General features: G+C 35.7%; 1 protein-coding gene and 2 long non-coding RNA genes across 4 annotated transcripts; 1 reads left to right on the plus strand and 2 right to left on the minus strand.

Annotated features, from left to right (window-relative positions):
- Positions 1-4,719: 4,719 nt before the first annotated feature.
- Positions 4,720-6,293, plus strand: LOC135733836 (uncharacterized). The gene is made up of 3 exons (XR_010527030.2): positions 4,720-5,234; positions 5,661-5,718; positions 6,115-6,293. It is a non-coding gene; the product is annotated as an uncharacterized lncRNA (long non-coding RNA).
- Positions 6,160-7,461, minus strand: LOC135733837 (uncharacterized). 2 transcript variants are annotated; one of them, XR_012336431.1, is made up of 5 exons: positions 7,435-7,461; positions 6,825-6,918; positions 6,594-6,726; positions 6,411-6,511; positions 6,160-6,300 (listed from the first exon to the last, which is right to left on the minus strand). It is a non-coding gene; the product is annotated as an uncharacterized lncRNA (long non-coding RNA). The 2 variants fall into 2 exon arrangements; XR_010527031.2 differs by lacking the exon at positions 7,435-7,461 and having other exon boundaries at positions 6,825-7,408.
- A 736-nt stretch (positions 7,462-8,197) lies between these two features.
- Positions 8,198-8,599, minus strand: LOC141281948 (early activation antigen CD69-like). Its single transcript, XM_073814090.1, has one exon. The coding sequence runs from the start codon at positions 8,597-8,599 to the stop codon at positions 8,198-8,200; it is 402 nt and encodes a 133-aa protein (XP_073670191.1).
- Positions 8,600-14,281: the final 5,682 nt, after the last annotated feature.

Consider the following 14,281-nt stretch of genomic DNA (forward strand, 5'->3'; position numbering starts at 1 on the left):
AAAAATTAGTTACACGCATCAAAAGAATGAGAAGAAATAAGGGCAAAGATGTCATTAAAAAAATGACAAGGTATAGTGCTGCAGAAATATCAATCTGAATTAGCATGCTAAATTACTAGCTACAGCCCGACTGGTGTTGTAATACCAGTTTCGACCATGGGAGGCGGTATGCGGGCCACGCACATAACCGCCAGCCAAACTGCAATACACGAATAAGTGGGAGTACAGCCCTCTACTAGTACCGCTGCGTCCTAAACTAAGGCAGCTGACTTGTTGATTTAAGATTTATGAATGCAGCTCAGAGAAATGCAATTCGGACAGCCATGGATTCGGACATGCCTTGATGCCTTCCTGCCTTGCAATAGGGGTTTCGGACATATTTCAGTTCAGGGAAGAGAGCGGAAGAATGGCTAAAGCAAGAGACATTTACCACTACCACAAACATTTGCTGCAGGGAACAACGCGCTCGGAATCACAAATAAAATATGATAAATAAAGTAACCGAACCAGAGTAAATACTGGCACTGCTTTTCATCGCTGGAGACAACTAATGAACATGAAAGAAATGAGGTTCGACTCCGAAATGACAACTTTTCTTTTCGATTGGTAAGTAAGATGCTGTTAGTATTTCGCTAGAAGTTCACTTATAATAGGCATTGCCATAACCTATGCTCAGCTTGTACATGAACTACGGCTTTGTGCAGTAAATGTGGCTCCATCTGAAAGCAGCTGATGGCGATTCACTTTTAATCATAAACCGGCTTCACTGACGAGAAGCGCAATGACTATCGCATGCAAATTATTGCGCATCCTTAGCTGTTAACGTTTAATAGTTAGCTCTACCCACGGATCCGATCCGGTTTTCACCCGTTATCTACCAAGCTGATGCTAAAATGTAACATTAGCTAAGAAGCTTGAAATGTCTTCGATTATAATGAACACCAAATGGACGCACGAAACGTAGCGGAAAACATTGCAATTTTAATGAGACAGAATGTTTTTTTTGTGACTAATGATAACTTAGTTGCTAATGTAAATCAAACTTGATATATGCTGCTGAATTTGCAGCTGCTAAATTAAAATAGACCAACTCACTTTTCTGGAGGTATACTGCCCCCGTCTGTTTGGCGTGTGGAGTATGAATTGATTTTTTTTTGGGCGGACATGTTAAATGGTCCCTTTAAGCGCAATGCAGTCATTTATATAGATAGATCAGTGGGTAAAAGTACTAATAAAAACCATTTCTGGTTTAAAATGACCCAAATAATGGGTTGTTTTAACCCAAGTGCTGGGTTGTTTTAACATGGTTGATTAACAATAAAATAGCAGTTATGCCTCTGAGGCAGGAACCATTTATTGTAAGTTTTTTTTTTTGTTGTCCACTAGATGTCACAGTGTAACCAAATATAATTAGAGCCCAAGAGTATTGAGACACAAGCATGTTGATAATGAGAAAAGAAGCCATGTCCTTGAGTTTAGTGTATTATGGGGCAGTTTCACAGACATGCATTAGACTAGTCCCAGACTCATTTGCATGTTTGAGCTGCCTTAATTTAAAAACACCTTGTACTGATACATCTCATAATTTATCAATGCCATTGTTTTGTCTCAGAATGCACGCCTATATTGTTTTTTGTTTGTAAACATACTGTAAATGTTCTAATATAACTAAGGCTTAGACCTGGATTAATCTAAACCCTGTCTGAGAACCTGCCTCTATGGGGCGGTTTCCCGGACAGGGATTAGACTAGTCCTAGACTTAAACACTTTTAAGAGCTCTCCAAACTGAAAATAACTTGCACTGACATATCTTAAAATACATCAGTCCCCTTTGTTTTACCTCAAAATGCACACAGGTAATTATTAGTTTTTTTTATAGGTTTTTAGTAAGGCATGTTTGTTAAAACTAGTTATATTTCCTAATTAAACTAAGGCCTAGTCCTGGATTAAGCTAATCCTGGTCCGGGAAACCGCCCTATGTACAAACATTATGCCGTGGACTCACTGGGTCTCAACAACTATAGACATAATAAGTACATAGATGAGACATTGGCTGCTGTATTATACATCAACAGTGTCTTTACTCTGGTGTGCACCATAAAACACATACAGGTGAACAGAAAAGCGTTTTGCATATGTGGTGTTTAGAGAATTTATGGACCGCAGCTTTTTGAGGACTAAACTTGTTCTGCTCTTTTTGTAGCTTTACTCCTCCTCCTTTGTATAGTACAGCACACATAAGCCACATTATTGTAAAGTGTTTCAGAAAATAATATTTTTAAAGAAATGACACTTTCAAACATCTGCTCAAGCTAAACCAATGTTTATTTTATCAGGAAGATAAAGATCAAGGGTTTCTTTTATAAGGCATCGTGGGTGAAAACCATGCACTTCTTTCTGTTCATTTTCTTAGTAGTTTCACCAGATTAAATTTATGCATTTATCTTCAAGTATTCAATTTATTCAAATTTTATCGTTTTCTGAATAATTTTCTTTAAATTTGAATAAAGATGTGATCTGATCTTCATCTAAGTCAAGCTTATTGACAAACATTATGAGCTCTATCATACACCCGGTGCAATGCAGCGCAATGCGCGACGCAAGTGTCTTTTGCTAGTTTCAACCCTGCGCATTTATCATTTTCAAGGTTAGCACCCTGTTGTTTAAAGAGCAAATGAATTTGCGCCCATGGGCGTTCTGGTCTGAAAACGAGGTGTGTTCAGGTGCATTACTGGCGCGTTGCTATTTTGAGGCAACTAAAATAGACTAAAATAGGCGCCATATGTTTTTTTGTTATTTAAAGAGCGCAGAAATATGCGCCTAAACAGGACGACAATGCATGTTTGCTTATCACATGCATGCATGCGCAGCAGCACAAAATGCTTTTTAATATGAAAGATTAAAGGATTGAATGTAAAAGTAATGCTTTTTAAAAATCCAATTGAGGTGTCCGAGTGCTGAAACGCTTCGGCTCTCTGCACGTTTGTAAATTCTTTATCTCTTGTTTGTACTTTTAGAGTACAAACCTTTTCTTGCATATTTGCAAATTATTTTATGAGATTACAATGATTATGTAGGATATCAATACATTTACAGCATTAAAAGCAATATGTACTTCTATGACTGAAAGAAAACGGGTTTTAAAGGTTTTAATCCAAAAAATAAAAAATTTCAATAAAAATGAAAACAACAAATTTTTTAACATTATTCTTAAACTGGTGGTCTTCTTCCTCCTCTTAGTTTTTTAGTTTACAAAGTCCGTCATCTAAATAGGGATGAGAGATAAGACTTTCAATGGTTTATTGCATGTTACGCCCAAAACACACCCATTACTTATTAGGAAATATGAACAACCCTTTTCGACCGTGCGCTTGGCTACAGCTTTTTCGACTGATAAAACCTCTCAAACATTTGCATTTTCTCTGCACAAGAAGAACATTCTTTTGTGAGCCAACCCTCGCCAAAAAGAGCTTTCAGAGACAAGTATAAAATCAACAAGTAAAACAAAAAAGTTTTGAGTAGACTATATCAAAAAGTAGCCCTCCAGATTGTTTTATCCATTGTGGTAGCCCTTGTTCATAAAAAGGTTGGAGACCCCTGGTGTAAAAGGTGGGTGATGCAACAGCACAACGACCCAAAACATCAGAGCAAGTCCACAACAGAATGGCTTCAGAAAAACAAAATCCGCCTTTCGGAGTGGCCAAGTCAGAGCCTAGACTTCAACACAGTGCAGATGTTATGGATTGACTTGAAGAGGGCCATACACATGTGACGTCTAAAGAATATGACAGCTAAAGCAGTTCTGCCAGGAAGAATGGGGTAAAATTCATTCTTAGACACATTATGTTTGCCAATACACTTTAAAAAAATAGCTGTAATTATGCAGCTGGTTGCCAGTAACTTACTGTAGAAAATAAAGACTGAAAATGTTTTATGTTCATTTCACTTTGAACAAACTGTTGCCAGTAAATAACATAAATGTAAAATCTACAGTAAGTTACTGGCAGCTAGTTGCCAGAATTACCCAGTAATACTGTAATTTCTACAGACATTTTTTACAGTATATCTTTGACTTGATCAGATCACATTTTATGACACATTTATTCACAAAAAATGAAATTACAAAAGGTTCACATACTTTTCCTGGCCACTATAAAGACAAAATAAAACTTATCAGCAAATTAAAGACAGTTTTAAACAAAAGTGTAATATTTAGCTGGATTTCTATGATTGAGAGACATAGGTTTAACATTAACAGACTCATGCCAGGAGCTCTGCAGTCAGATCCTCTTCTGATGTCATCGCTCTTGTAAGATGTCGCTGCCTTAACCTGTGTCTCCTCCTGTGTCTCTCTGTCCTACAATCTTACATTTTCAAGTATTTTTAATCTGATACATAACTGTTTTCTAATCAATTTTACATTAACAAGCCTCCCTAACATTGGTTAGTGCACACTAGTAGACACAGGCTATCATATCAGTCATATAGCAAACACAATTTTTTTTCACATAAAACATATATTTATTAACATAACATGTAGCACATGCTTTGACACTTAACCTCCACTCTAATAGCACACAAAGTTGAGTTCCTCCATACAGTTTCTGTTCTCCCAGCTCTGAGTTGTTAGGTTAAGAGATCCACAGTAAGTGTAATTGGCAGGACAGGCTGGCAGGTGGGCACGAAGATATCCCAGATCCTCATCACTTAAAGAGCACCAATTATGCTAATAAATTGGCACGTTAGCACGTTATTGCAATATCCCATAGTACATACATGTTATTAAAACTTGAACTAATGCATTGTGAGTCTTATAAATTGCTTACATACCTCACCGATTTCCCACTGTCTGGAAAACGCTCGGTTTAGTTCCTGTCTCCGCCTCCCAAAATGTCTAGTGTAATCGGATTGGTCAGATGACTACTCAACTGTTATTGGTCAGCTGGGTTCGGCGTGTGTTTGAAAGGTTACGCCCCTGACTACGCGTGGGTTGACACAGATTCTGACTGAGAGTCACAGCCTCAGAGGCAACGTAAACAAGCGTTATATTTCTCTATAAACGATGGTGTCTGTACTGCCTTACCACTTCGAGCTCGATCCAGAGAGTTCAGAAGGCCGTTACGATATAAACGATCTCCGTCAATGAATGCGATTGGATTTAACTTTTTTAGGTGTCCTTAGCTCTGCCAGAATGCTAAACGAAGACGAAAATGTGTTGCAAAGACATCCAAAAGGTAATTATAACGTACTACATAACTATATGGAAACACCAAATGTAGCACATAGAAAGTATTTGTTGAAATGATTATAAAACGATTTCACTTGGTAATTTCTACATTATTTTACTCTAGTAAAATGTATTATAAAAGACTGCTTACATACTGTATTACTGTGCAAACTATATGAAAACACCAAATGTAGCACATAGAAAGTATTTGTTGAAATGATTATAAAACGATTTCACTTGGTAATTTCTACATTATTTTACTATAGTAAACTTAATTATAAAATACTGCTTACATACTATTTTACTGTGCAAACTATATGGAAACACCAAATGTAGCACAAAGAAAGAATTAATTGAAATGAATGTTAGTTCTACATTATTTTACTATGGTAAACTTTATTATGAAAGACTGTGCTATGTTTTTACTTATTAGGTTTTAAGGAGAATGCAACAGGTTCCAGGGCCTCTTACCTGCGTGATTCATCATCCAGGTTTTGCACAAATTGTCTAAATCCCTACACACAGAACATTTATTGTACCGACTATAAGCCTTTGAGGCGCAGGACTAGATTAAGTTTTATTACATTTTTAAACCAATAACACTAAAGTATTATTATAGTAAAAAGGACCCAAAAGAACAAAAGATGTAACTTTAAAGAAAATATAGTAGTCAGTCAAAAGTTTATTTATTACAAATATATATTTAAATGTTAAACAATATACAAATAAACATACTTTAGTAACCATATTGTGCTATTCTTTCAAAAATTGTTCAATTCACTTCTTACAGCTATCTATTCAGATAAATGGCATATCAAAGCTTTGTCAGCTGATGCTATCTAAGATGACACTTTAGGGTTATCATCCTGTCGTGTGTTGTTCTCCAGATATGCTTGGAGCTTCCTGATTGGAATGTTGGCTTCCGACGACCCCTGCACTGAAGATGGCATGCAATCACGTCCTCCTTTGAAGGTTTCTCAAACTGTGATGCCAGGTCCATTGGAATCGGGGTTTCCTTCAGCTTATCTTCAAATACCTCATCAAACACAAGCCTGATCACATCCTCCACATAACTGTAGAAATATTGCAGTCAATAAATCTTTTGTTTTGATCATTTATTTCCCTGCTTCATACATTAAGTTTTTAATTATGAATGTATTTGAAATAAAACATTACTGCTTACGGTATGTCATTTGTGTGTTTTGGGAACATAGCCTTGTACTTTCCCTCTCCTGCTTTTGTTACGGCTTGGTGACATTGTAATGGATGGCTGCAAGGTACAACCTGTAAAAATATAAGCAAGCATAAATTTATTGTAAAAGTAAATACTACTTTATTTAACACAGTTACTAAAATACTTAAATACCTGCATAGCATTCCAATAAATGAGAAAATCAAATTTTTTTGCTGCAAATCTGAAATCTCAGGCTACGGACGGCAAAGGCATCCACTGATGATGGTGATGGAAACATTGTGAAACGATGCTACTGTCTGGGTTCCTATGATTATGCAGAGAAAAAAAACTTTGTCATCATCAGTTATACATTTAAGACTGGTAGTGGTTTCACTAGCTAAATACATCATTTGTGTTACACACCTTTGCTCCTCATATGCCAGTCTGACTCCTTGTACTGTGTGTAATGATGTTGCATGTTTGCATACAGTGTAGAAGGATGTGTCCAGCTGCGAATCTAAGATATAGACAAATAAAACAAACATGTATTCAGTCAAAAAGACATATTATAACAATAGAGTACCATGACTATAAATCGTTAGACTATTCATTAAAACGTTAATGTATTACATATTACATGGCCCAACATTAGCAACACACATTACGTGTTTACTTCGTTTCAAAATCTAAGAAAGCTTCAAGTAAATACAACAGTAAAATACATATAACTTTAAACAAATCATCTGTACTTAGAGTTTCTTGAGTTTGATCATGAGAACAAATTTTACCGGTAACAGTTAAGCTGGTAACTTAGCAAGTTTGTAAACATGTCTTAACCAACATCGATAAAAAAACGATAGTCTGCATAATTCAACATACACGTGTGTAAATATGGTACGTTGTTTATGAAATACAGTATTACAACACAAGACAATTAGCTTGCAAGCTTAGCTCTACACGCACATTATGTTAATCTCCGGTTACCGGTTACGTAATGTACAGTAAAAGGCAAATAATAAACGTGAATACTTACAGCCTGTGATCCAGAAGTGACCAGTAATCCAACTTTCAGGAGGAGACGTCGCGCAAATCCAGCTTCGGTTCATGAGAAGCAGTTATTGTGAAAACTCCGTGAACAACTTCTGACTGATTTTTCCGGAACCGTATTAAACATGATGTCCTCTGTGGAAGTCCATAAAGTGATATTTTGCCCTTGCATCTAAAGAGACAGCGTCTACTCGAGAGATTTAATCGCTTAAACGATGAAACAAGAGTTTGCAAACAGAGTAAAAGCAGGGACTCCCAACCTCCGCCATTTTAGCTCTCTTCTGACTCGGCGCTCCCCACCCTCGTCTTTGAGGGCGTACCCAAGCAAAGCAGAGAGGGCTGAACTATGATAATGTTGGTCTTATCTACGTCACTAATCCCAGGAAGTAAACTGTTGCCTACAATCCGAGTGTTTTTTGTAGTCCTCGAACGTTAGAGACGATAACTCGCGTCATCGTTTTCTTTGAGGTATGTACTTTTTGAATATCGTTAGCATGTACTAATACACACTTACACACAAAATGATGTTTAAAAACGTGTATCCCATAATAGGTGCTCTTTAACCAGAACCATGAGCCTGCCAGGAACCGTAGACCTGTCCACACAGTTGATGTCTCAGCAGTGGTTTGTTTGGCTTGGATGAGATGTAAATCTGTAGGCAGACTGGCCAGATCAGTGTGATGAGTCCTGCAGTATTGTAACGCGTCCTCCCAGCTCTTATTCTCTTTAACCACAATCAGTTCAGGGTCTCACTTGTAGCAGAAGTAAGAGTATGAATCTGTACAATGCCTGTCAAACAGTTCACCATCTTGCACTACAGTGCAGATGTCATTGCCTGATTCGTCTGGTTGTCCATTTTCCCAGTTGACAAAACTTCTGTGGCTTCCATCACTCCACTGCCAATTGTGTGTAGAGATCTTTTTTAGACCAATCCAGCTGTCTGGGTATGAACCAATAAGTCCACTTGCATTGTTTATTGCTGTAATTTCATCCTGGCTGTCAAGACTAGACAGATCTACATAGGAGCTTCTGCAGTGACTTTGAGCTTCTCTCCATGTTGTATCAATATTAAAATAAAAGTGTTTTCTTTTCAGAGCTGTTGTCAGCTCACAATAAGCTGTCAGGAGAAGAGAAAACACGACAATCTTCATCTCTTCTGTGAAGGGCGAGTCAGTCAACACTCTTCTAAAACACACTTTATATTTTAACACCAACTTTACATTTGTTAGTCAGTAACGTATGCAAATGATCACTTGAAAAAAAAACAATAGAGTGATATCAGTGTAACTTTGCACGAATAAATGAATCCAGCACTGATCTGTTTTCAGGTGCTTTTAAGAAAATTAAGAAACTGCTCCAAAATGATTTTCATTTTTTTCCGAATTTACTATTTGTATGTGTTTAGGTATAATTATCTTTTTGTCATTCCATGAGCTACTGACAATATTTATCCAAAATTAAGATAAAATATAATTTTTACTTGCAAAAAATAGACCAAAAATAAAGGGTGCAATGTTTTCTGACCTTCAACACTGCATATAAAATTTATATTCACTTTTAAACAACTGCAAAATGTAATTTTAGACCTAAATAATTTAACTATGATGTAAATTTTTATCCGTTATAGAAAAACAGACAGTGTTATGAGGATGAAGGAATGAACCCAAATGCAGACAGAGATAATGAACACTAAAGACTTTAATGAAGACAAAAACAGAAAATAAAATCCACAAGGGGGCAAAACAATATAAACAGGAAGACTAAAGAACACTAAACTAGGCAGGACTAAACTGTGACACTAAACTGTATACATATAACAATAAACAAGACAAAACACTTGATATATAAACACTTGACTTGACTTGACTTGACTTGACTTGACTTGACTTGACTTGACTTGACTTGACTTGACTTGACTTGACTTGACTTGACTTGACTTGACTTGACTTGACTTGACCCTTAAACAGAGTACTCACAGGTATTGGGAACACAATGCACAAGCACAGGATACTGAATACAAGAGGATTAAATAGGGTGACAAATCAAGAGGGGAACAGGTGATATAAATCAAACAATAATGAGGAGGTGACAAGGGAGCGGAGTAAAAGAGACAAGACACAGGGAACACGTGGTCCAGTAAACCAATACTAAGACCACGTGAACCCACACAAAACATGGGTCTGTCATGATTCTGCCACAAGACTAGATTAAACAAAGGACAAGATGGCAGAACCGTGACAGACAGATTAGGTGTTCATCTTTAGGTGAATAACTCTCTAGTTTTCTATGTGAACGCTCATTGTTTTATTACAGCATGTCAAACCCTTCCTTTCCAAAGTGTCTTAATGTCCTGTGTCCTTCATCTGTTCTGTGAAGGGCGAGTCAGTCGGCACTCTCCTAAAACACACTTTATATGTTAAGGCAAATTTTACATTTGTTAGTCAGCAATGTATGCAAATGATCACATAAGAAAATCAATGGATAAAAACTCAGAAATAGTGTTTAATGTATAAAAGAAGCCAGAACTCATCGTCATCTGTTTTTACATGCTTTTACTTAGCAACTTTCATTAAATAGTTTGTGTTGCAAAGTTAATATTTTTTATATACAAATTTCTTTTTTGCATCTCGATTCCTCAAGCTAAAATTCTATCAGATGTCTATTGCCTTAAAGAAACTTAAGGTTAGCTCAGAAATCTAATTTATTTCCATTTATACCATGGGGCTGTTAAAAGCTTTATTCTGATTGGTTGAGGAATGTTCCACGGGTGTTGATAATTTTTAAATAAACGCACACTTGACCTGTCAAATGTCTTAAAATAACCACCACAGCAATGTTTGTGGTAACCGTGGTCTAAGCAGAATAATTGACCCTGGTCCATCAAAACTCATAACATCATAGGAGATCATCATCTTCCGAACTGGAAATCTCATCAGAGATATCAATCTGCTCCGAATGTAACAAAAAAACCAATGCACATGGGTATGCAGCATTTGCATCTGATTGCTACACCTACTGTAGGCAGTAAGTGCACAGCACATTATTAAACTTTTTGCTTTTGAGCTAAGCAGAGTTTCTTCACTGCTCTCTGTTAAAGGTGTGACAAGAGCTAGATAGATAGATAGATAGATAGATAGATAGATAGATAGATAGATAGATAGATAGATAGATAGATAGATAGATAGATAGATACATACATACATAGATAAAGCTACACATCATGTTGAGATCCAAAAAAATTCTGATAAATTCTGAATAAGTCTGAGTGGACATTAATGACATGTGGAGTCCCGCATGGCTCTATTCTTGTACCGCTTCGGTTTAAATATATATATGCTCCCACTTGGTCAAATAATGACAAAGAACCAAATTGTTTACCACAGTTATGCAGATGACACCCAGATAAACTTAGCCCTGTCACCCATTGACTCCAGCCCTATGACTACTATGTAAGTGCATTGATGAAATTAACTGTTGGATGTGTCAAAACTTCCTGCAGTTAAACAAAGACAAAACAGAAGTCATTGTATTTGGAAATAACGACTCTAGGGGTCTAAAGACACAAATTAAAGTCAGAAATCTTTCTGTAATCTTAGAGTCTGACCTTATTTTCAGTAGTCATGTGAAAGCAATAAGCAAATCAGCTTATACCATCTCAGAAATATTGCCAGAATTACAAGTTCATGACTTAGGACCCAAATACATGACAGATATGCTAATTGAATAGACCTAACAGATTACTCCGAACATTAGGATCAGGTCAGTAAAAAATACCAAGGGTTCACTCAAAACAAGGTGCATCAGAATTGAGTTATTTTGCTTCCAGAAGAGATCAGATGTGCTTCAACTGTAGACACTGTTCACAAATCTAGATTAAAACACATTTCCTGGCCGAATCATACCTGAAATGATAAGTAGTATTTATTGGAACAAAGTTTCATTATCGCTCTTCTTGTGCTTAATACATTTTTTAAATGTCAACCAATTATATCAATTTTAAACAATTATACATATAAGCTTGATTTCACAGACAAGACTTAGCTAAAGCCAGGACTAGGCATTAGTTAAAATAAAACATTTAAAAAATTTTACATTCCTTAGAAAAATACGTTATTGGTTTGTATCTTACAAATCAATGACACTGGTAAAATTTAATATCTGTACCTGCAAGTAATTTTCAGTTGAGATAGCTCAGATATGTGTTTTAGTCTAGGACTTAAGCTTTGAACATATACACATAAGTATACTTTTGTATACTTTATACAAATAAGAAACACTTAAAACTGATGGTCTGACTTTTACGGTCAAATTTGTCTTTGTGTTGTTTGCGGTCATATTTTTCCATGAATTTGTTTGCTCAGGGGAAAAGGACATGTAGGACGAACGTGTCAAAGCGATATTCTCAAAGCCATGACTACATTCCGATTTGCATTCCAAAACATGACAACATGTTTAGCACGCAACTCTTGATGGAGCTGCTAAAAACCTTGTAATTTGGTCATCGTTTACCGCAGTTATAAAAAGATTTTTCCGAGCATGAAAAGTACACTGGAAAAAAATGCAGCATGAAGTTAAAACAACTCAGTTCAATTCAGCACTACACTAGTCAACATTTAAAATGGATCAGAAAAGTTCATCAAAGTTATCAAGAATTTGTATTGGGAAATGGTTTTGAGAAAACTTTTATGAGAGATCCACTTCTAAGGTTGACTTATATATTTTTAAGTTTTGGCTTGTGAAAAAGTTAACATAGCTTTTAAAATCAAGTTGAAATTATTTAACTTTTTTAAGTTAAAGTAACATAAAAATGTTGATTTGACAGAAATGCAGCATATTTTATGCAGTGTACATTCTTCAAGCCATGATTTTAATCTAATTACAAGTCTTTCTAATTTTTTTCACATTAGTTTCATTCTCTACAGGTTGTTTAGTGCAGTAACACATCCAAAAGTTTTTCTGTTCTCAGAGTTGTTCAGTTTAAAAGTAAATCAGGTTTAAAGGAGTTCCTATTGGGACAAAAGTAGAACGTGTTCCTTTTGTCCCGCTGCTAAGGTGACGACTTTCTCTGTGTTGCAGTATTTATTAAAACATTTCTTAAAGCCACATCTTAGCTTTTTCACATCGTCCTATAAATTCAACATTTTTAATTTACGCATAAAAATTATTTTGAGAAACTATATTATGCCAATTTCATTTCATTTTCACATTGTTCATTGAAACAATATTATAAAATGAATTGACAAAACTTTTAAATTATCTGATTAAACTGAAATTGAATTGAAAATGATAATTTTTTGCTCATAGAAAGGACAAAATATGTTTGCAGTTACATATTTACAAGGTCATAGTCAGGTATATTAACTTAAAACAAGAGTAACAAAAAATCCAGCCTGCACTGTTGTTACTTTTGACTCGCCTTTGTGTTACTCTCATTTCAGAGCAAAATCTGTGGTAACCGTTTTATAAGTGGATTACTTGACTCTGGTCCTCTGAATTATTTGGAAATAATTCACACCCACTGTGTAACGGCACCACCTTGGGGGTGCAATGCATGATTTTTGAATAAATGGCCCGTCTATTATTTCTTACTTATTTGTTTAATTGCTAAGTATCTTTGTATATTAAGCTTATTTTTTCCCTGTCACTTTAACTTAAGAATAACTATGAAAAGGGCCAATCTCATGGAAATTCCTGTTATAGTCACCAAGGGCGTAGATTTAGGGTGGGACGCTAGGGACATGTCCCTAGCAATATTCAGGGAAGACTGAATTGTCCCTAGCAATAATTTCGACCAAACAATTAATCTGTATTTATATATAACCACTGATGTCCGTCTTACTCTTGTGTTTTCTATTTTTTACTTATTATAGTTTTTTCAGGAATCATTTAAATGAGATTAGAAATCTTTTGCAATCCCGTTCTGTAAAAATGACGCTCTATGTGGTACACAAACGGTTAACAGCTTTCGTTCTCTGCAATGCCCGCCTCCGTAACTCACATCGCTAATATGATTGGCTTTGCATTTCTTTAGTCCCCCCTCTCTACTCACATTGCTAATATGATTGGATTAGCATTTCTTGAGTCCCGCCTCTTTAAATCACATCACTTTACGTGTGATAGGATGGTTTCACTTTGTACAACGCGCCAAAGTTCACTCAACAAGACGCGCGTGATTATTCGGGCTACAGGTTAGTGAGGAAGAACGTATTATTATATCCACTGTAACTGTTTCATGCACAAAAAAAGTTGTGTCACATAATGATTCAAGGACAGTGTTTTCACCAATACACAACAATCCCATATTAACCTGAGTAGTTGCAAACTTTTGTCAACCTTTTATAAATGGGGTAGCAATGTTATTTGGGGGTCCCTAATCCATGAAAGAAAATAACCACAACATGGTAAAAACATGAATTCATGTCATGATTGCTGAATACTTTACATTACTGCACTGTGGTCATTACTTGCACAGATGTAGACATAATATAAGGTTGCATTTTAAACTTAAAACTTTTTTCACACTGATTAACTGTCTGTTAATGAAAAGAAGATTTAATGTGAACTACAGAAACGTTAATAAACTGTGTTCAGGAAACAGCATGATATACATTCCTACTTCAACACTGGGATTTTTTTGGCAAAATTAAATGAAGAATTAAATATTACTTGCATATTCTTCATTGTTATAAAGTAAATATGGATTCATATATGTTACAATGTGATTTTCTTTTTTTTGACAAAGACTTAAACAGTTACTGTACTGTTTATTAGGCTCTAGGACATAACGAATTGTTTATTATAGTACATTAAATTTGGGATGGCACCGGGGGTGG

The sequence above is a fragment of the Paramisgurnus dabryanus genome, chromosome 3 (genome assembly GCF_030506205.2).
Source record: "Paramisgurnus dabryanus chromosome 3, PD_genome_1.1, whole genome shotgun sequence".
NCBI classification, from domain to species: domain Eukaryota; kingdom Metazoa; phylum Chordata; class Actinopteri; order Cypriniformes; family Cobitidae; genus Paramisgurnus; species Paramisgurnus dabryanus.

Bases quoted from the DNA above. Each gene is read 5' to 3' on its own strand.
- LOC141281948 (XM_073814090.1), bottom strand. From the start codon at position 8,599: ATGAAGATTGTCGTGTTTTCTCTTCTCCTGACAGCTTATTGTGAGCTG.